Source organism: Molossus molossus, unplaced genomic scaffold, assembly GCF_014108415.1.
Source record: "Molossus molossus isolate mMolMol1 unplaced genomic scaffold, mMolMol1.p scaffold_m16_p_12, whole genome shotgun sequence".
Taxonomy (NCBI): Eukaryota; Metazoa; Chordata; class Mammalia; order Chiroptera; family Molossidae; genus Molossus; species Molossus molossus.
The window spans coordinates 72,648,812-72,672,179 of NW_023425347.1; the positions used below are offsets into that span (position 1 = coordinate 72,648,812).

Below are 23,368 nucleotides of genomic sequence, written 5' to 3' on the forward strand. Positions count from 1 at the left end.
GATTGTATGAGAATGAAGAATGGACATAGAATTTGTGCAAAGATTGGGGAAAAAAACGGGAAGGAGACGATTTATAAAAGTAACCAGTCCTACCTCTAAGGAGACTCAGGCTCTTAGGCAGGAGTGGGAAGAACCCAGGCCTCTTCCTCAGACCTCACTGAGGAGAAACCTGGGGTGCCTGAGAGACAGCCCAGGTGGAACTGTGACCAAGGAGACAGAAAGGAAGGGAAACTGGCAAAGGGAGGAGAGCAACAGGGCAGGAGCTGTCCCTGGTCCTGACCAAGGCCTGACCATCGCGCGCTGGTTCCAGGCTCAGCCCACTACCCACCTTCAGAAACACCCACTCCCTAAAAATAACCATCACCAGATGGTCAGGTACCATAGAGTGGGGGAGTTATGGGTACACAAACACTAGGTCCTGCCTTCCTCTTCCTCTGGGGTCTGCAATGCCTCCTCCAACACATGCTCAGTTCCACTTTCTATACCTCTCACCAAGCATGTGAAAGTTTGGGTGCCTCCATAACTCCACACCAGAAACCCATCCTGGAACTCAAAGCCAATCTCCAATTTCTCGCTCCCAGCTGGACCCAGCCCGAGTCCCAGGTCCTCCACCTCAGAAGCCTCCCATTCCCATTAGAAATAAACTTCCTCCATGCAGCCTTCCTTCACTTGTCCCAGTTTCCCAGCTTAGCATGATAGCTATGCACTAGATCAACCTTTGTTTAACAGAACAAAGCAAGGCAGAACTAGGGACCCAGTGCTCAACATTGTTGATTACATAAATATATGCATCCATGAACACTGGAGACAAATTAAAGGGGTGTGGTGCTGATACTACTGCAATCCCTGCTCCAACCCAAGGGCAATGGCAGTATTCGGAATGGCTCCAGCCTAGGAGCAGCTCCAGCAGTACCCTTTCCACTCTAGGAGCTAGAGGTTGGCTCCACCACTCCCTACCAAGGGCTGGGTCCAAGCATCCTCCTATCCTTACCCTAGGCCTTCTGGGTAAGTGGTGGTGATGGCAGTAGAAAGGAAGCAGAGACAACAGTGCAGTAAGGGTCCAGGTTTACTCTTTGGGAATAGGAAGGAGTGAGGAGGAGGTGTGGGTGGGACGGGAACGCCCCTCAGTAGTCAGCTGTGTAGTCTGTGCCATGTAGCCCCCGGCACAGCAGTGTGAACTCCTTCACCATCTCCTTTACCCGCCTCTTGTTCACTCGCTCGCTGAAGGAGAAAAGGGAGAGCAGGTTAGTACCATCTACCACTAACTCATCCTCTTCCAGACCTGAGCCCAGGCCCCACCAGTTCTGCTCACCGAAGGATCTGCTGGCTGAAGGTGTCCTTCTGTTCAGGGCTGAGGCGGGCAGAAGGAAAACCAGGAGGTTGCAGTGCCTCCTTGATCCACATGCTCAGGAGGCTGAAGCAGTGTTTGTTCAGAGCAAATAGGATGTCGGCAAAGCAGTCCATGAGGCTGCGGGAGGCCTGGCCCCCAATGGCCTGAGAAAGACGAGTTCTCAGTATCCCAGCGCCTTGCCCCTTCTGCAGCAAGGGTGCTGAGTCACTCCCCACCCCCCTCCAACAGTTCCTCAGCCAAATTGCAGATAACCAGTGAGTGCTGCTTTTTGAGAGCCAGGTCATCCTCACCGCAACTCTGACAACTTTCAGATACTTAAATGAGGAAACAGAATCAGAGTTTAGGGAACCAAAGGCTCAAGATTCTCAAAAGGGCAGCTGCCATAGCAGTGAGGGCCACTGTATCCCCATCAAGCCCCCACCTGCTCCTTCTCACCTCCAGCACTGCTATGAGCAGCATACGGCCATCCTCTTGTACTACCTTTCCCACGGGTTCTACCTCCCCACATCGAGGCAGTAGCTCTGTCTGCAGAGGATAGAGAGGCCTGTCAGCCCCAGCTACTTCCCCCCTCATCGTGGAGACAAGACCTGTACACCATACCCCTACCCTCTGGAGTGCTGGGCAGGGCAGGGCTGAGTACAGGGGTGGTGGGGTTCAGGGATCAGCATGGGACTCACAAAGAATCCACAGGAGGCCTTGACAGTAGGTGCCTCAGGGAACTTGAGGGCCAGCACAGCTGTGGAGAGGCAGAGGCAGATCAGATAGGGCCTAAGGACCCTTCTGAGGAGGGCCCAGGCCCACTTCTCCCACTGGCTCCACTTACCACACTGGAACACAGCTTTGACATCCAACCGTTCACACAGGAACAAATCTGGCTTCCGCTTCAGAGCCTGCAGGGGGTGGAGCTGGTAAGCCCAGCCCCAGCCAGCTGCAAGGACCATCCCCATCCGCCCACTCACCTGCCACCCCAGGGCCCAACTTCACGCACCACAGGTAGAGGTTGTCAAAACCAGCTACCCAGCCATCTCTGGGTGACCCAGACCATTCCAGAGTTCCATAGGCCAGGAGAGGAGCAGTCAAGGAATGCTATGTACATGTATGTGTACATGAATGCACAGGTGTATATGAGAGAATGCAGACAGCTTGGGTCCCAAGTTACTCCCTGAGCAGACACCTTCCCCTCTCCCTCCATCAAGGCCAGATTCCTGCAGACTCCAGGTAGCCAGCAGTGATTTCGCTTTGATTCATAGAGGCAGTTTAGACCCCCTGTATTTATTAACAGAGCAGCAGGAAGAAGAGATGGCAACTGGACATGGAACACAGTCCAACAGCCCCCTCCCATGTCCTGTCATTCCGCAGATACCCTTCAGATCAGGAAGAGGAAAAACAGGGCAGGAGCCTTGGAGTCATGGCCCTACCTTTCACCCAGGGTACCCTGTGGCAGGGCCTTCTCAGCCACACCCAGCCCAGGAGCCATGTTGCCATTTGCAGGGAACGAATGAAGTACAGGGGGCAGACAGCCCACCCCAAGTGGTACCAGGACATGACTGGCACATCCTCAGGTCACAGGAGATGCTCTGCACAGCTCCCACAGTGATCAAATGCTGCTATTCCCCAGCAGCCTCCCAACGCACAACATATAGACCCCTAACTCTCCAGCCTCTCACATGCCTTCCAGCCTGCCATCTTCACCCACACGCACCCTCAATGAAACACCCTACTTACCCTCAAACACACTTCTATCACACTCCTCACACACACTCTCTCCCACACTTGCAGCACACCCTCACTACATATTCAAACACCCAAACCCCCCCACATCCCCAAACCAGCTCCACACCCACACCCTCAATCTACCAGACTTCTAGCACATGTACTCTCCCACATACCCATCCACAGATACACACTCAAATGCCCTCACCCCCAAAGATACATCCTCAATACCCACACATACACACATCCAAAACACTCTCCCTATTCCCCATTCCTTTCACCCTGCTCCCCAAATAAACTATAAGTTACAAGAGAGTAAGAACTATGCCTGCTTTTGCACATCATTATATCCTCAGCACCTAGCAGAGTACCAAGCAGGTATTACATACTCTACAAATATTTGTGAAATGATTAAGCAAAAAAACCCCACATTATTTACCTTAACTCACAGGACCAGACCACCCCTCCCCCCAATCTGCAGGAACCCCCTAACACACAAAACTCCCATATACTAAACCCACATTCCCATAGCCCAATACATATCTTTTCCAAAACATACATACCCTAATACAGACATACCAACACCACAATATATACGCCTACCCTCCATAATACACATTCCCACAGCCCAACACACACACGCCTCCAACACAAATCAATATTCAAAACCCATCAATGCCTAATACACATCAACATAAAACACACATCAATGCACGTGTCCACATTTCAACTATACATCCAACATAATACACATACTACTTACAGCACTTACATGATTTCGGTTCCTCCCACACCAAACTCAAAACATACAAAGTTCAACACACTTAAACACACACACATCGTAACACAGTCTTACAATGGAGCCAGCAACCCGCCTCCCAGCAGCAGCACAACCTGTCCAACAGCCCAACTCTGAGCTCCACTGAAGCACATTCATCTCAGCCTCTCCCTCTGGAGCTCCTCCCAGCCTACCTCTCAAGAGCAGGGGGTACTGAGGCAGGCAGTTCCCGGCAGGAGCACGGGGACAATGAACCCCAGGCCCTTGAACTCCAGTTCTACCCCTGAACTTCTTGGGCACCCCAGCCGCACTGCTGCTGGGCAGTTACCACCCCCTCCCTTCCCGACCCCCACCAGGCCAGCCCAACTCCCTCCCTTTGGGATCAGCCTCTCCCTGGTCTTTGTAGAATACTGAGCTAGCTGAGGCAAAGGGGCACTAAAGGAGGATGTTGGGTTGTCAACTTCCACGGAAACAGATGAAGAAACTCTATTCAACTGAACAGAAAAAAAATTTGTCAACAGAAAGCTAAAAATAGGCTTAAATTGAATTTCAACATAAGAGAAAGAGAGAGAGAGAGAACAGAACGTGAATGAATAAAACTAAAACACACCTGTGCCAGGAGTTGCATAAATGAATCAACAATATCAGGATGATCCCTGGGCCCTAAAATATAATAAAGATGGAACTTAAGAAAAAATTATACAAACAGCAACTCAACCTCATATAGTTATGTGGGACTGAGAGCCTGCAGGGAGACAGCGTGGGGGCACATGAGCAGCAGGAAGCAAGATAAAAAAACAAAACATACAAAAACCATGAACTGGGAGAAGCCCAACAGAAAGAGACGGCAAAGTGAAGGACGGGCCTGCCCCAGCTCCCTCCCAAGGGGCCTTCCACCTACTCCCCACTCCTCCTAGGTGAGTTCCCCAAGTGATCCTGTGGTGCTTGAGCAATGCTGGACTCCACATAGCTGAACATACAGCCCCCGCACTCTTGCTTTGGCCTCTGGCAGGCTGGGGAGGCCCTACACTGCTTCCTAGCACATACCTCCCCATCACTAGCCATCGAACAGGAAGGCAGGAATGGTTGGTTCTTGCTACTTCCTTTGGAGGCCTGGCTGAAGGCCCTGAAATGGCCAGGGCATCAGGACCTAAGCAGGTACCCTCACTTCAAGGGGGGCTTTAGGGCTCTTGGTCTGGCCAAGGAAGGGAACCTACTGGGTCCACTTAAACCAGAGGACGCCTTCTTGGGTAGGGCAGTGCCCAGTATGTAGTGGGGACGGCCAGGAAACCCACTGGTAGGGCCTAGGGAAGGAAACTATATTATGAGACCAAAAATGAAAATCCCACCCACCAAAGTCCCCCACATGGACACAGACTCAGCAGAGAGCCAGGCTCAGGGCTGAGGACCAGCTCCTACCATCAGCCCACACGAAGAAAGAGGGAAACCAGTTAATGTGTCGCCCTATGGTGCAGTGGGAGGGCAGAGTCCGAGGAAGGGATGGCAAGACTGGGACAGCATACAGGTAAGGGGACCATCCTGTCCAGCAAGACAACCAACAAGCCCAACAAATAGGATGCTGGACACTAGTCTGCTTCCAGTTCTGATGTTATCTGTGGCAAGGACAAGGTATGCGCCTGGAGCTCCTGCCGGGTCACTCCACTTTTAAAAGGAGGCACTGCAGGAACACCTGCCTGAGACACCACTAAGGAGCTGTGTGATCTTGCGCAAGCCACAAACACTCAGTTTCCCCACTGTAAAGCAGATAATAATCTTTTCCTTGTTTCCTTCTCCAGGCTATGAGGAGCGACTGATAAAGCCCGCCCTTTTCACATCTGAGCCCTGAGGTACTCAAGTCCTGGAAAGTGGGGCCCAATGTGCCCCGTGCCTGGATCGCATTGCAGACAACAGGTTTGACATTCAACAGCACCCTGCTAGCGGTGGGCCAGACAGTGAAGAAAAAAGGTTCCAAGAGCAGGGAGCCCTCATCCTCCTTTCTTCAACAGTGAATGGTGCCTGTTCCATGCTGGCCTCATTTTGTACACTGGGGATGCAGAGAGAAGAGACCCAGCCCTGCCCTGGAGGGGCTTAGTCTATGGAGAGAGACAGACATGAAGGCTGATTATTGAGTGTAACTGGTCCTGTATCAGCAGTGTGTACATGATGCAGTTTCAGCACAAAGTTAGATTCTGTCTCGGAAAAGCTTCTGGGGAATGATGCATGGGTAAGGCATGAAGGAGTGAGAGCTCACCCAGTAAAGGGCTTAGGGTATTCCAGTCAGAGGAGCAAGGCACAGGGATCAAATGGGACATAGTAAGGGAAAAGTCAGTGTGGCTGGACTGCTGGAGTCATGGGGATGCTGGCAGGAGAGGAAGTCGAGAGGTATGCAGGAGCTACATCATGTGGGTAGGAATGGGATGATAACCTGAGGGCAATGAGGAGTAATGAAAGGGTTTTAAGCCAGGGAAGGAAAATGCTCAGATTTGGTTTGATAAAGAACATTACAGCTGCAGGGTGTAGAATGGATTGGAGAGAAGGGCAGATGTCAGGAAAACCAGTCAGAAAATTGTTGAGGTGATTCAGACACACTATACTGAAACTTTGGACATGGAAGGTGGGGACAGCAGGCAGACTGTGAGATAATCAGGAGCCAGGATGACCAGGACTTGTCTCCAACTGAACACGAGGAGTGAAAGGAGTAGAGTTGAGGATGACCACACCTGGGTTTCTGGCTCAGGTTTCTCCCCACTTTGAACCTCCGCACAGCCCATTAGAGCATAGGCTAGCATCATGTGACCAGATTCTGAGAACATAAGCCAAGAACACTCTGGCTTCAGCTGAGACCCATGGTGAGCCTCAAACCTGCGACCATGAGTCCAGGAAAGATTCATGAGGCGGGTGGAAAGCAGTGTATTTCATTTCCAAGTTAGAAGTCTGGTGAGACAGTAGGGGAAGGCTGGAGCCCCCTTTTCCCAATTCTCTCAGGCTAAGGGCCACAGTGAATGGGGATGGGGATGGGACCACAGCCATAGGCTTTTGGCCTGGAAGGGAATAAACCTCAATGCAGGGAAAGGAATCAGTACTCACTGAGTACCTTTGTGTGTAAAAACCCCAAGCCAAGAGCCCAAGAGATGCTATTTTAATGCCTATAACAATCCTATCAAGTATAAGAAATCTCCATTTCACAGATATGGAAACAAAGGCTCTGCAAAGGTAAGTGACTTGCCCAAGGTCACACAACTAGTTGGTGGTGATGAGCTTAGAATCTAGGAGTACCTGATTTCAAAGCCCATACTCTTTCTACTTTTCATTATATCCCAAAGAAAAGGAGCCAGCCTGGTACCCCAAGCCCCTCAGAGCTTCTGGCCCCACCTTACCCATCATCCAGACTGACCCTTAGCCCAGCAGGCCAGTAGAAGACATCATTCACTCTCTTATCCACTTCAACCTAAGGTGTCCACTATTTGTAAGGTGACAATTATGCTGTGCTTGATCCCATAAGTTTCCCATCAAGTTCCATGTGCAACTCAGGGGACAGAGGAGAACAGAGTGGGCAGCTTTGGCTCCCCAATCGGGGAAGCAGAGGCGGTGGCAGTGGCAGCAGCAGCAGAGACCCTGGTCAGGACCTACCTTGCTGGAAGAGAGTGAGTGTGACGGAGGTGACGAGCAGGAAGAGGGCCTCAATTGGGGGAAAGTGGACAGGCTCATGAGCAAAGATGTGGACCAGCTACAACAAAGCAGGGAATGCTGGTCAGCTGAGGCTCTGTCTCACCAGGATAGGCCAGCATCCCTAGAATGCAGGTGAGGACCCCTGCCATGGCAACCATCAACCCCTTTCCACCCACCTACCCCATCCTGGTTCAGACAGATCTCTAACTAGAATGAAATCCAGAACACTTGTCCCAATCAGAAGGCCCACCTGTCGAGTGAGGTCAAGAGCAGAGGCCTGGGGGATAGTGCTGTACATCCGACCCAGCATCTCACACAGCTGTGGCACCATGGGGGCAAAGTCATCCAACAGCGTCTTAACTGACTTCTCGAAAATAGCGCACACCGCCTTGGGAGGAAGCAAAGGGGTCCGTGAAAGAGAAAACAATATTGTATTATGATCATCGAATTTGCTAAGAGACTAGATCTTAATCATTCTATCCACTAAAAAGAAATGCTAATTATGTGACATGATAGAGGCGCTAATTATGGGTATAATGGCAATTGTATCATGTTATAATATAGAAATGTATCAAATTAACATGTTGTAGACCTTAAATTTACACATTGTTATATGGCAAATATATTTCAATTGAAAAAAAAGAAAAAAAGCAAAGGGGCCCTGGACAGCAAGTCACAATTGCCTGGAACAGAATGGAGGCCTGGCACAGAGGAGGCCTAAGAAGGGGCCCTTACCTATAAGCCTTGCCTGGCTCTGCAAACCAAGGAAGGTAAACAAGTCTGACCCTCACCCTGAAAGGTAGGAGGCAAAAAGGCCCTTTTCAGAGGGGCATGGGATAGAACTTTGTAACTCAACTATTCCTACTTACATCTCCACCATTTCCCCTCAGGGAGCAGCAACAGCAACAAAATCCTGAATTAAAAAGAGACCAAAAGCAGGTCTCTGATGCTAAAGTGGATCCCTGACTGTCACTCAGCCACAACATCATAGTCCTTTGATAGAGCACTTCCTGTAATACTGGGAAGTTCTGAATGCCTTCCCAAAAGATTCCTTGTATCTATGGGACAGGATTCACCTCCTTTATTTCCTCAAGACCACTGCAAGCTTAAATGGGGCAACAACACCTTCCTTCTGCTCCACTTGAGAAAAGACACCATTGGGCAGAGAGCAAGGGTTGGGGCTCACCTCCACCACCTGGGCATCATTCAGCCATTTGCTCAGCACCTTCTGGATAAGCTGGAAGACCTGCTGCAGCACCACTACCACCTGGAGACACAGGAAGAAGTAAGATGCCCCCACCACCACTGTCACCCACCTGAGAAGGACTTCATAGTAGGAAGTAGGCTAAGAGTTCAAATTCAAACCTATCACCCCAGACTGTGTATTGAAGACTCAATGCATGGAATCCTAGTGGAAGGACTGTTTGCTCAATGCTCCATGAACGAAAAAGGATATTTAGAATTCTAAGAATCCTCTTAGAAGAACCCTCAAATTGCAAAGCAGGGAAATTACGAGGGCTTCATAAGATTACTAAATTGTGGGGGGTAAGGGGCTAGGTAGAGGTGGAGGAAGGTATATGGGGGATAAATGGTGATGAAAAAAATAAAATAAAGAGAAAAATAAAAATTACTAAAATATTGCAGCTTTAAAATCATTTCCTATCCATTTCTGCCCGTAAAACTCTTAGTGCCAAAGGCTACTGGCTAGCCCCAGATAGGCTTAGGGTAGACAGCCCCAGGGTATGCACAGATACAAACAGCTTACTGAGGACCAGAGAGCAGAATGAGGTCCTGGGAGGTAAGGGAAGGAAGGATGATGACCACCACAGAAAAAGGGGCTCTGTGGGAGAGATTTAGTCTGGAGCCAAAGGGTAACTGAAACTAGGGTGGGGAGTTGAGCAGAGAGATCAAGACATTGTGGCTTCCTTTTCTCCAGGAGAAACTGAAGGAGGTAGTGGGAACAATGATCAAAGCAGTCCCTCACATTTGTACAAAACTGCATAGAATGCAAAGTACTTTCACTCAAGACCACATCTGCTACCCAGCAGTTCTATGAGATGAGCAAGCCAATATTCTGATGTTTGTAGTTTGAGTGGGAAGCTGAGGCTTGTCCCAGATCATACAGCTTATAAGTGGTCACCAACCCCATGCCTGCCCGAGCTGATCACAGCACTTATCACACTGCTATGTGACAATCTGTTTACATGTATTTCCTCTAGACTGGGAACAACTCGTTGGTAAGAACTATTACATGTGGAACATGTAAACATCCTCAGTGCCCACAGAGAATAGTGAATGCTGAAGTAGAAGACCCCAGAGACGGGGGTTAAAGAGAGGCCCATAATTACATCACTTAGGGGTTGAAGGATAAGGTCAGTGTCCCCTGTGGGGTGGAGGAACCTCAATGACATCACCTCAGTTGGGCTGGGGACAAAGATACCACCCACAGGGTGAGACAATGACATCACTCCCCAGAGGGTGGGGGGCAATGATAAGATCATTCACGGGGTCAGAGGACCAAATGCATCATGCCACAGGGAACAATGGCAATATTACCCATAGAGTTGGAGGTGACAATGACATTCCCACAGGGTTGGGGGTGGGGGCAATGGCAATGACAACATCACCCACGGGGTTGGGTCCCTGTGGCACTGGCAGCTTCCGGAGCTCAGAGCCTTCATGATCATCCTCATGATGACTGACGTCCAGCGTGGTGAAGAGGTTGGAGAGAAGCCCCAAGATATGGACAATGGCCAGCTTGTTGGAGGGATTAGGCTATGGGGAGAAGTGAACTAAGTTCTGGATCTCCCAGCTCCAGCTGGGCCCCATGGCCCTATCCCTGACTGCCAGCTCCAACCCCACTCCTCAGCAACACAGTCCACACAAAAGGAAGCACCAGAATCTCACCCCTGCTCCTCCCTGGCCACACACACACACACACACACACACACACACACACACACTCCCAGCTCACTCACTATCTCCTCTGCCAGCTTCTCCAGCTGCTGGATATAGGGTGAGATGAGCGAGTGCAGGTTCTTAAGGATCTCCTCCACCTGCAGGGCTGACAGCAGGAAGCCCAGTGCCTGCATCAGCCACATGCACTGACTTGTCTGTGGGACAGAACATGGAGAGTTAGTCCTGGACACATTTGGTTATGGGTGGGAAAAATGAACCAACTGAGGAAGCTTTCAAGAACAGAGAATAAGAAATAAGACAAAAGACAGGATTTCTGTGAGTTCCTACAATATCCTCAGGGAGCTCCCTAGAAACTTTTGAGCTTACCTTGTGGATCTGTTTCATTAGCACATCCTGGAGATAAAAAGAAGTATGATATCAGAGCAGTGCAGAGTGTGCCCGAGGCCCAGCTCCACCCAGGGCCCCGCATACCTGGGAGACAGCCACGATGTTGGCAGCATAGGGCGGCAGATCATACTTGCATTCTCGACAGATCTTCTTGAGGGTGGACACAGAAGAGACAGAGAGCTCAGGATTGCCTAGGGCGTGTAGTACGAGGGGAAGAACGCTGTTGATCATGACGGGGTGGTCAGCCAGCCATTCAGAAAGAGCTCCTGGAGGAAGAAGGGAGAGAGAGGAGAGGACATCTGAGGCAGGCCATGCCCCTGGGAGGTAGGCAGAGCTCCCGGGCAGGGTCAAGTTGCAGCCCTAGTACAGAGCACTGATCATTTAAAGGACTGAATGGGCCAATATGCATGCACATGATCAAACATGATCCTTAAAGCTGAGAAGCAGGAAGAAGTTACTCAGTAGAGGCCCAACACTGCTATTCCATTGACAGTGAACTGGCCTCATTAAACTACAGCTCAGTATACTCAGGAAGGACCCTTAGACGTGCCAGGACATTTAGTTGGCTGCAACACTGACTGTGTGTGTGGGCATGTGTGTCTTTCTTATTTTGGATAGAATTGGCTATAGCTGAGGATGAGTGCCTATAGGCTCTGAGAATGTGCTCATGGGTGTGTACCAGGTCTCACCAATGGTGAACATGACGGTATCCGCCAGCTGCACGTTGCTGATGCTGATCCGTGGGATGAGGCCAATGAGCCCAGGTACCACATCAGAATAGTTGACATCAATGGTTTCTGCGATGGATTGGAAGCCATAGAGCAGGGCTTCTGTGTGCTGGGGAAAGAGGGTGCCACTGGCTTGGCTGAAGAGCAGGGTGTGACAGATCTGGGAGGGCTGAGGGAATCAGGCTTGAGGGGTACCTGCCAGGAGTAGGGCTCCTCTGAGCTGGTGAGCAAACGGCCCAGCTTGTCATAGAGGTTGCTGAGCAGCTCGGCTCCCAGCATTTCATAAACATACATGAGCGTGTCTGAGATGTCCACCCTGAGAAGCAGATAAAGGGCTTATACACAGCCTGGATCCTGCCCCCAAGCCCAGAAACCCACCCTGGTATCCTCACAACCCTGTAAAAGTGCCTAGAGAATAGAGAAAGAAGCCCCAGGATTCAAAAAGCCTGGACTTGTGCCCCTCCCCTCATTGCCATCATTATTTCAGAACTCCATTTAGAGCTAAGATAGGCTTGCTACCATCACCTGTAAATTCGGAACTGCTCCTTCTCGTCTGAGGACCAGAATCCATATTCCTCATCAGAAGGGAACTGGGCCTTGTGCAGAAGCACATCCACCAGTTGGAAGTAGACTGGCCGGTACACCTGCTGGTACACAGCCTGCTTCTCTGCCTCAAAGGACAGAATGTCATCCTGAGAGAGCCAGGGAAGAGTATTAGCCACCTCACCAGCAGCCAGAGAAGCCCATTGTCCACCTTCTTCCATCACGGCCCCCTCCTACTGGAGGTAACAGAGACTCACCTGCAGTGTGTACCAGAAGGTGAGGGTTAGGGAGCTGGTAGTCTCATTGACAGGATAGTGACCAGGGATACCCGTGCAGAACATGATCATGTTGACAAGGGCCAGGAAGCTCTGCCAGTGCTCCACTTGGTCCAGCAAGGCCCTTGGAAGGAGGAGATACAGTAAGGTCACTCCACTGCCCCCAAGAGAGCTCTATAACCTTCCCCCCTTAGGGTGCCCTGCTATCCCACCCGTAACTTTCCCACTCCTTACCGAGAGTGGTTCTCACCCAGGGCCACAGCAATGCGACAGATGCCATGGGAGGTCTCCATGTCCCCATTCTGCACTGCCTGACGTAGTTGATCCTGCAGTCCCAGCACCAGTGGGATGAGTTTCAGGAGTGTGTTCACATACCTGGAGGCATGAGAGAAGACCCATCAGAACTGTCTGCCCATCCCTCACTAGATTTGAAAGAAAGGTACATTCTCCCAGTGTTCCATTAAAGACTCCCTCCCCACATCAAATCCAAAGCAAAAAAAAGGTCAGGGCCTACACAGCAGCTGCCCATGTTGGGAAGAACCTTAGATCAGAGACCTCCGGGAGAACTCTGGAAAGGAAGCATAAGGTCAGTATTATGGGTTGAACTGTGTCTTTTTATTAGACTTAGAGTTGATGCTGAAATACATTAAGACTTTGGGGGAGGTTGGGATGAGGTGAATGCATTTTGCATGTGGGAAGGACATAAATTTGGGGGCCAGAGGGCAGACTGTTATGGGTTGAATTGTGTCCCCCTAAAAAAAAAATGTTGAAGTCTTATCCTCTAGTAACTCAGAATGTGATAGTATTTGTTTGTTTGTTTTTTCACTTAGTCAAGTTTATTTTTTTAGATTAAAAAATATATTTTTTTTATTTTTTAAAAAATTGATATTATTTTTAATTTATTAATTTGTTTTTGTTACAGATGTTTCTCATTTTTCCCCCATTGACACCCTCCTCCCCTTGCCCCCACCCCAGAATGTGATATTATTTGGAAATAGGGTCATTGCAGATAAGGTCATAGAGTAAGGGGGCCCCTAACAATATTACTGGTGTCCTTATAAGAAGACATCCACATGAAGACAGAGACCTACAGGGAGAATGACATGTGACAACAAAGGCAGAGATTGGAGTTATACAGCTGCATGCCAAGGAACACCAAAGATTGCCAGCAAACCACCAGAAGCTAGGAGGAGGCAAGGAAGGAATCTCCTATAGGTTTCAGAGGAGCTGACACCTTGATTTCAGACCTCTAGTCTCCACAACTGTGAGACAGTAAATTTCTGCTGTTTAAAGCTACCCAGTGTCTGGCATTTTATGATAGCAGCTCTAGGAAACTAACACAGATACTGTTCGGGGAGACTGAATAGGATGGGAGATTGAAGAGTTAACAAAGGCTCAGGAACCCTGTTAAAGACTTTAAAAGGCAGCAACAGCTCCTAAGAGCATCAATCCCCACCTTTCACTCCACTCCCTACCAAATCCTAACTCCTATTTACTCTGGTGACAGTAGGAAGAAAGTAGATGATGAACTCAGAGAGAGCTAAGAGGCAAAGTGAACAGGACTTGATGATTGATTGGATGTGAAGATGGGAAAGAATCAGGGACAACTCTCAGGTTACTGGCTAAACAAGTAGGTAGATAGTAGGGCTATTTACTGAGACCTGGAGGGATGGTGTGGAGGGGGACAGTAACAAATGTAATGGGAGGCTGGAAGGTGATAAGTTTAGTGTTAGGCATGTTGAATCAGAGGTACCTGGTGAGATATGCAGGTAGAAGTGTCCAGAGTTGCATATAAAAACATGAAACCCAACAGGGAGGTTAGAGCAAGAGACACAGATTTCAGAGTCATCAGAGAACAGTTGGTATTTGGAGTTATAGGAGTAAATGAGGATTGCTCAGGAAGAAATTGTTGAATGAGAGAAAAGAAGACAGTTCAGGTCAGAGCCCTGAAGCACAGTGATCCCTAAAGGAGGAGCAGAGGAAGCACAGTACACAAGAGACCAGGAGAAGACTAGCTCCATCCCATCAGACTCCTCCCCAGTAGCCTGCTCTGTGGAGACGAGATTAAGCAGAAGTGACACTTCAAGGGGGAATCAGGTGCTTGGGACCCCTCTACTGTCAATCATAGTGTCACCATACCAGTCTGTGGCGAGGTGGTGGTGGGGGATACTGAGTGTGCAGAAGGAGTTCTATCTAGACTTTCCCCAAGCAGGTTGCTAGGTAAGTAGCTTCATAACTTTAGGGGTAAGATGTAGACAGAGGCAACCAGTTCAATATGTTGGCCTGCACATCTCCATTCTGGTAAGATTAAGACATCCATACCAGGATATGCCCAGCCCAGAGACAGATCCAGAGGGAGCTGCCTAGAGACAGCTGGGATAGCTTTAGTCTCATGACCCTGTCACGGGCTGTACCACCAGACAATGGGCACCTTCAGGCCAGACTAGCACAAAGAGCAGAGGCAGGGCCAAGGCCATGACCCATGAGTTCCCCAGCAACTGTGATGGGGCAAGGGGTGGTGCTCTACCCCCATAGTACCTCCAATTCATTATAAAGCTGCCTCACACTTGCCAAAATTCATATATACAATAGATCTTCAATGAAGTTTCTTAATTTGCCTCATTTGAGCTTTATAAGATAAATCAAGGACAATATAGCCCAGAAGGAATCAGAGTATTACTCAAGGTCATACAGCAAATAGGTTCCGGGCTGAGAAAGGCCCTTATACTGCTATAGGTCTGCTTCTCTTTTAGGGTCCAACCCGAATTTCCCCAAAGGATCTACGCTGATCTCAGCCCATGGCTCAAGTCCTAACTGACAGAGAGCTCCAAGAACCTGTCTAATTCACCTTCTCTCCTCCCCCAGCCCTCACTGAAAAGCTTTTCCAGAATTAAAACCATATTACAGAGGGGGAAAATTTTTTTCAAAGGAGAGAGCCAGGCAAGCAGCAGTAGCAGTGGAGGAGAAGGAAAAGAGTGATGAGTGCAAGCTTAGTCAAGGGGAGGGCCAATGTCAGAAAACCTGGGTAAGACAGTGGCTGGATGACCCAGAAGTCAAAACCACTGAAGAAGACTTTCTCAAGACAAAGCTAGGAAACTAGATTACAGTAGAGCAAGGTCCGAACTCTGACTCTGGGCTGGGTGCAGCCCACCTATCGAGTAAATTCTTGCATAGATTTCCTACCCCTGGGCACCTGTGTCTGAGAACTGTGAGTAGACAAGAAAACAGACCCAAGGCCCCCAGAAGTTTCTAGGTTTGGGGAGAAAGATAAGAGAGGATGGATGTTTTTAGGGCCATGGCTGAAACTGGGTTCAAGAGGGCTGATTCCAGTTGGTCAGCTTGAGCTGCTGGGGCAGGGCTGCTGGGACTCCTTAGCTGTCACTCACACCAAGCTCAGCTCAGACCTGCAATTAGAGATCCAGGAGCAGAGCTGAAAATGGGGAGTGTTGCTAAGCAACAAAGGGAGCTACAGCCAATAGGCACTCAGGAGGCTGTGGGTTTCCTCACTGGCTTCTTGCTTGCTCATTCGTTCAAAGAGGAGGCATCAATTACCTGCCAAAGCCCTGGAGACTGGCTGGGCGGGTAATCCTGGGTGTATCCAAGGACATCCCACATCACCCACGCACTGGCCCTGGCCAATTGTCTGAGCCCAGCCACTATCTGAGCTTCTGGCTGCCAAGAAAGGCCTTGACCTAGGACTTGCTACCCATCTTAAGTTGAAAACCTGGGAAACCAGGGGATAGGCATAATACTAACTGTTAATGCAGTTAGGATATGAAATCTAGTAACTGCTTTTTATGGAGTGCACAGGAACCATGCTAAAGCTTTCACAGTCATTTTCTTATTTAATTCCCATAACAAAATATTCTTTATAGAATACCAGGGACAGGCCCTGGTGCATATTATCTTAATTAAATCATTACAACTCTGTGAGGTCAATATGATCACACCCATTTTACTGATGAAGAAACTGAGGCTTACCCAAGTTCTCAGATCTAGTAAATGGACCATCTGGGATTAAAGCTCAGCTGTGATTAATGCCAAGGCTAGCACCATCAACCACTCCCCCATGCTGTCTCTTTTAGTGTTTTTATTCCCCTCCAACTCTGCCAAGGGTTCCCAAAGCTCTATCTCTAAAATGTTAGTGTCAGGCCTCTAGTCTTGCCCAGGCCAATCCACCTTATTCCAAATATCTCATCATGCCATTTTTCTCTGCTCAAAATCCTTTAATATATTTATATCACCCTCAGGATGAAGACCAAAATCTTAAGGTAGTTGACAAGGTCCTACATGATTGGGGCCCAGATCTACTACAACTGGCCCTTAAACCCTGCTGTCTAATCACACCCACTCACTCTCTCATACCCTTACCTGGACTCTTTCATCTATCTGAAATGTCCTTGCCATATCCATCACCTACATCTAACTCTTACACAGTCTTCGAAGCACAACGCAGTTGTCACTTCATCTGGGAAGCCTTTCACAACCCACAGACTGGGTAAATGCCTCCTCTGGGCTCTTACAGTCCCCTTGCTCTCTCCATTAGGGTATTCATCACATTGACTATACTTGCCCATTCATGTAGCTACTAGGTTATGAGCTCCTGATTTGCAGAGATCAACCCATTCATCTTTATACTCCTAGTCCTCACTACAGGGCCCAACACACAAACAAGTGCTCAACAAACGTTTGCTGAACACCTTACTACACTCACCTTCTTTCGAGTGTTGGAATATACCATGGTGCTGCCCAACACAGGCCTTTGTACTTGCTGTTGTTTCTGAAGCCTGCAACATTCCCTCCTCCTCCAACCTCTTCCATGCCTGCTCCCACCTCATCACTTCAGCAACTCCTACTTTTCATCCATTCAAAAAATACTGAATGCCACCCAACTGCTACCAGGCACAATGTGACAAAATAAAATGACAGAGTGCCTATCCTCACAGAGCTCAGAGACTAATGGGGAGACATACATTAATATATAATGAAATCGTGTATGCACCAAGAAGGAAAAACACTGGGAGCTCTGAGATAAAATAATAGAGAAGACCAAACTTAGTCTTAAAAATCATGACGGACATGAAGTTTAAGCTGAGGCAGAGGTGATATGTCAAGTACATGTATTGATTCAGAGCCTGGAAGGAGCATGGGGCATTCAAAAAATTAAAAGACTGAGGGTGAAGAAAGCAAGGAGCATGGCTTGAGATGAGGCTGGAGATGCCATATTGTGCAGCAGCTCTGTGAATCAGTTAAGGCTTCCGAACTTTACCCTATAATCAGTGAGAAGTCACTGAAGGGTTCTGAGCAGAAAAGAAAGATACTCATTTTGAAAAGATCACACTGGCTGCTGGGTGGACAATGAAGGGTACAAGAGTAAAAACCAGGGGACTGGTGAGAGAGCTTTACAACAATCTGGAAAGACGTGCTGACAGCTTGAACTGGAGTGGTGGCAGTGGAAATGGAAAAAATAGATTTGCAATATGGTCAGGGGCAGAACAACTAGAACTTGGCTGAGAAAAAGAGAAGAGTTAACTATTTTAATTGAATAATTCATTGGATGGTTAGTTGTTTAATGTCTGTCTCACTCTCTGAACCATGGGACAGGGACCAGGTCTTGATTAGTTCCTTGCTGTATCTCCAGCATAGGACCACACACACAGTAGGCACTCAGTTAGTGTTTATTGGATGGATGGATGGATGGATGGATGGATGGATGGATGGATGGATGGCCAAGCAGAATGTCCCTCTCTGGGAAGGTGGGGACCAGCTCACCTCTGGGCATCAGGCTGTGAGATGGCATTGACAATGGCCTCCACACTGCTGTCGAAGAGCTCCGAGTCCTGCAGAGCAGTGAAGGCAGCCTGAATGAGCGCCTCGCAGTCCTGCAGTGGCACCTCCAGCTGCACCCAGCTGGAAAAGCACTTGAGTACCTTCTGACGCACACAGCTGGGTGAGCTGGGCTGCTGCAGCAGTTGCTCCAGCAATGGGAAGACAGCCCCACACTCCACAGCTAGGCTGGCCCGCACCAGGCCTTTGCGATACTGGGGCAGGCGACTGGTCTGAAATTCCTCAGGCAGCACTGTCAGCAGCTCTAGCAGAGCCAGGCAGCGACCCTGGCCATCCACTGGTGAGTCGTCAGCCTGGAAGAGTCGTACCATATCTGCCACAGCACAAGGCCAAGCATCAGGCATCATACTGAGAGCCAGCGAGGCCAGCGCCACACATAGTCGAGTCAGCACGATCTTGGAACCACTGGCAAAGCGGGTGATCTGGGTGAAGAGCTGTGCCTTTAGACTTTCATACTGGTCAGTGGGGATGTCACTCCAATAGCGAGAGATCTTGATGTGCAGGGCACTGGCCCCAAAGTACTGGATCTCAGGCACCTTGTCAGGCTGTAGTAACTGCCAGCTGAAGTGCCAGGCCTGTGGAGAGACCTGGGCCTGCATCAGCCACTTCTGAGCCAGGTTCTTGTTCTCAATGTTGGGGTCGTAGTAGAGCTGGTGCAGCGCCTGCAGGACAGCACAGGATTGAGCAGGTGCTGGCCACTCTGGATCCTGCCAGAGCCCAGAAAAGAGGGCGTGACTTGGTCCTGCAGGACTGCTCTCTCTTTCTGACTGGGGAGCTGAGCAGAAAGGGAGAGCTCAGGGTTCTGTAGTTTCCTGGGCCTGGGGTCCTGCAGATACCTTGAAAACCTGAATTTTGTCCATGCTCTACCATTATCCTCTTCTCCTTACAGCAAAACATTATGGGTTCAAAGAGTGAACCTTCACAAGAAAGCACACACGCAACCACACGAAGAGGAGGCTGAACACACCAAAGGGGATGCCTGTGAGGTAAAGGGCAAGGCCCAGGTGGAAGGAATGGCTCCATAGGGATGAAGCTAAGCCTGAGAAGAGCATAAAACAGCCTGAGGGGCCCTGACCCTCCCAGGCACAGCTGTTCCCATCAACTCCAAAAGCTCCATTCAGCTCCCCCAGGATCATCCCTAGGTCACTCCAGATGCTGGCACCAAAGTCAGTGTGAAATCTGAGAAGGATTAAGACTTTGCCAGGCAGCCCTTGTGCAGAGACATACTGGAGAAGGGGATAAGAAGACCTCTCAGAGAGCACATGGGAGGGTCCAAAGAGCTGGTCCAGAGAAGTCTTAGCCTTCAGCCCTGGTAAATGCCTAGCCTGGAGCTCTCAACTAGACAAATCCCCAGGGTCCCAATTCCACTGGGACTTCACACAGTAAGAAAACAGATTTATCTCCCTGGTAGCACATAGAACAGTGCGCCACCATGCCAACACTGCCCAGCCCCAGGGGCTGGAAGAGACCAGGGCTCTGACCACCTAAGTAGTCTCCATCCAAGTAGGCTTAGCTCTCTCTGTCCCTCTGACAGCCAGTTATGGCCAGTGCCCCTGTTTGGCTGCTTGGGGATACAGAGGCAGGCAGAGAAGAGAATCAGAAGGGATGCATCCTCACCATTTGGTATGGCAAACAGGGCTCAAGAATAACAAGAGTATCTGTAAGTACTCCTTATTTTCCATGAAGGTAGCCCTACCTCCCCATTAATTCCAGGGGGAAGAGGGAGCATTTCTGCATTCCAAGCCTGTATAGGCAGAACCCAGAAGAGAACCAGAGAAGTAGTTTTCAAAAGAGATGGATTGAGCAGTGGGGAAATCTGGGAAGACCATGGCAGGAAGCTATATGGGCAGATGAGTAGGAAAGAACCCCGAGGCTGCCAGCAAAACCAGGCCCTTTGGACCCAGCACAAAACAAAGGGGGCCAGCCATACTCCTGTCTGCCTTCATCGAATAAAGGAAGGACTCCTCTCTAAGAAAGAGTGAAAACATAACCCAGATTATTTTCTGAGATCCTGGCTCAACAAAAAGGGTCCAGGATGGTTCAGCATCAGTATGGTTCCTGGGGTTCCTGGTTTCTCACTGCACTGCTCATGCAGTTCCCACGGAGCTGGAGAATAGCCAATCTGGCTGGAGGTATATGCCATCAGCACCCTGGAGGGACCATCCCAAGACCCCAGAGTATCTATCCACAGAGGACCCATGTCTAAGGAAAGCCAAATATAGCCCATTAGGACACTGTAACACTGCTGTCCTGCCTGCCCAGAGACAGCAAATGCCAGGTGTCCAGGGGGCACCATCCCAGCGGGCACCCAGCCCAGGCCTGGGCTCTGGCATTAGTGTCAGTCCCCAGAACTTCTGCTCTGTCACTGGAGTGCCCACCCCAGGGCCCTCATACCTTCTCCACGTTCTCCACAGTGAAGTCCAAGGCTGGTGCTGCTCCAGCCCCTGCAGCCCCCGGCTGCTCCTCCCGCCGGTCCATCTTTGCACCCTCCCCAGCAGGGAGGTGGACCCTGACCTGTCTCCTGCCCCAGCCCCTTGGCTGCTGGCCGCCTTGCTAGACCCCGGCTTGGGTGCCCAGGAAGTAGTGTGGTGACAGGGGACCCAAGGTGGGCATGGCTGCCAAGGCCTCCCCACCTCGATTGGGGGTGAAGGGCTTGCCGGAAACCAAAAGGAGTGCTCTTAGGAGGAAACCCACTGAGGGGGGGCTCCAAGGAGGACCCTTCAGTGAGGAGATCTCAGGCGGGGGTCCTAGTAGTAGGTCACGGCTCTGTTTTCAGAATCTGTGAGGAGGGAGTCATAGGGGAGGGAGGCCTGTGGGGAAAACCGAGCCCCTGGCCCGTGAGGGGTCACAGGGTCGATGGCCGGTACCCACAACACCCTCGGCTGAGTGCGCTCCTGGGTCCTATCAGGAGGTCACTAGGGTGGGAGGTCACGAGGGAGAGAGCCCTTAGCGGGTTACGGAAGGCGTTCCAACGAAGCGCGGGGGTGCAGCTTCGACACTCGGGGGCGAAGAGTCCGTAATGTTGAGGGGCTGTGGGAGGGCCCCTCCGCTCGGCCTGGCCCGCGCTCTTCTCACCGCCCGCTCCGGCCCCGCTACCGCCGCTGCCTCCGCCCCAGTGACTGACAGGCAAGCCGGCCCGGCCGGGACGGGGCGGGGACCTCAGCGGTGCGGGCTGCCCCGAGCGCCTGTTCCCGGCACCGCCGACTCAGGCGCCGACCCTTCCCCGCGCCTGCCCTGATGCGGCCCGGCCCGGCACAGCCCAGCACGGCCCAGCGGAACTGCGGGGAAACTCATTCCGGGTCTTTGGTCCTGTCCTCGTGCCAGCCCGCGCGCCCCCGATCAGGCGACGGAACGGCGGGCCGCTCGAGGCCCCCGCCGAGCAAGGTCCCGCCGCTGCGCACCCTGGGAAATGTAGTCGTAGTGCGCCCAGCGGGAGGGCGGAGCCTCCAGGCGGAGGCCGGGAGCACGTGGCCTGGGGACCCGTGGAGCCCCGCGAGCCCCTGGCTTACCGGGACCGACAGGTACTCCCAGTGAAACAGGTGGGGGAGCTGCAGAGCAGCTCCCTAGGAGTGTGTGACTTTTAAGGGGTAGGTGGATGGAAGTGGGATCCCAGGCTGGAGGAAAGGGTGTGTTGGGGGGCGGGGGTAGGTCACTATGGTGCTCTGCTTCGGGTGCATCCTGGGGCCCAGGAAAGGGGCCGTGTGGGAAGAAGGCGTCAGCACCACTTTGAGAAGATAGGAGGCTTAGCGCGCCTCAGGAATAAAAAAGGACGGCTCTCGGAACCACCCAGTGAGCAACCAGGAAACCGCATACCATGGACAGTGCTCGGAGAATTTCATAAGGTTCTTGGAAGCGACTTCTATTTACATGTAATTAGAATAAGACTAGCTCACACCCAAGTGCTACACAGTGCTATGCACACCTTACGCATCAATTCTCAACAACTCTAAGGCGGAGATTTTTATGCACCATTTTCAGATGAGGAAACAGGTTGGGGAAAGGTGAACTTATCCTTGGACACTCAGGGTAGCAGAGATCATCATCAGGTATGCTTAGCGGCAGACCCCAGCAGTCCCTTACCTTTACCACTTGTCTTTTTATTAACTCTTGCCGGCTACCCCAGAGAGGGGTGCAGGGGAAGACCTCTATACTTGTGTTCAGTGGAGGAAACGCATTGGCAATATGCGCGAGGGCCTGAGAAGGCATCTGAAGGCTTTCCCGAGGAGGAGAAACTTGAATAGACAGATTTGGGGGTGGGGGGTGATTAACTGGTAAGCAAAGTCCAATGGGAATCTAGTCACTTAACAAATCTTTATCAAGAAAATGTTTGAAGTAGAGCTAGTAAGTTGTGTTTAGTCTAAGGCAGTGGTTCTCAATCTTCCACGAGTTCCTCATGTTGTGGTGACCCCCAACCATAAAGTTATTTTCGTTGCTACTTCATAACTGTAATTTTGCTACTGTTATGTCTTAGGCGACCCCTGTGAAAGGGTCGTTCGACCCCCAAAGGGGTCGCGACCCACAGGTTGAGAACTGCTGGTCTAAGGGGACATAGGTGGGGTGAGGAAGTGGGAGGGATGAGTAACAGGTGAAGTTGGAAAGACAAGTTGGGAGCAGTAGGCTCTTGAAAGAGTTTAGACTTTATCCTAAGTGCAATATGAATCCATTATGAGGCTTCAAGTGGGCATTGATGACTGGATTTCCATTTTAGAAAAGTCTCTTTGTGGTATGTAGGATAAGTTGAAGGAGGGAAGAGGAGAGGCAGGGGAGATTTGGAAGGAGGAAGCCAAAATAAAGCAACTGATTCCAGGTCTGTGCCCAGGGCTGTGAAATGCACTGGCTCTGATGCTGATGGAGATTTCATTGTGAAAGGTGGGAGAGGAGGAAGGTTAAGAGACTTGGGCCTATGTTTAAAACCTGTCTTTGCCTCTTTTAGCCATAAGACCTTGACTTCTGAAACTCACTTTGAAAAACATGAGAACAGGCCCTGGCCAAGTAGCTCAGTTGGTTAGAGTATCATCCTGATACACCAAGGTTGTGGGTTCAATCCCTGGTCAGGAATCAGCCAATGAACAACAAATCAATGTTTCTTATTTAAAAATGAGAACAGCAATTCCTCCAGTGAAGGACAAACTGAGATGATGTATGAACAGGGCTGGAC

General features: G+C 50.3%; 1 protein-coding gene across 4 annotated transcripts; it reads right to left on the minus strand.

Annotated features, from left to right (window-relative positions):
• Positions 1 to 809: 809 nt before the first annotated feature.
• On the minus strand, positions 810 to 21,353 carry IPO13 (importin 13). Of its 4 annotated transcripts, XM_036255501.1 has the most exons (21): positions 20,605 to 21,306; positions 18,136 to 18,872; positions 12,878 to 12,931; positions 12,598 to 12,738; positions 12,346 to 12,487; positions 12,071 to 12,237; positions 11,741 to 11,861; positions 11,507 to 11,654; positions 10,902 to 11,083; positions 10,797 to 10,823; positions 10,490 to 10,624; positions 10,143 to 10,286; positions 8,698 to 8,778; positions 7,762 to 7,899; positions 7,473 to 7,569; positions 4,453 to 4,505; positions 2,175 to 2,241; positions 2,029 to 2,087; positions 1,787 to 1,876; positions 1,313 to 1,494; positions 810 to 1,221 (listed from the first exon to the last, which is right to left on the minus strand). In XM_036255501.1, the coding sequence occupies exons 1-21, from the start codon at positions 20,686 to 20,688 to the stop codon at positions 1,125 to 1,127; spliced, it is 2,946 nt and encodes a 981-aa protein (XP_036111394.1). In that variant the 5' UTR covers positions 20,689 to 21,306; the 3' UTR covers positions 810 to 1,124. The 4 variants fall into 4 exon arrangements, with proteins under 4 accessions (XP_036111394.1, XP_036111397.1, XP_036111396.1 ...); XM_036255504.1 differs by lacking the exon at positions 10,143 to 10,286 and having other exon boundaries at positions 1,024 to 1,221; XM_036255503.1 differs by lacking the exon at positions 1,787 to 1,876 and having other exon boundaries at positions 1,024 to 1,221.
• Between the last annotated feature and the right edge of the window lie 2,015 nt (positions 21,354 to 23,368).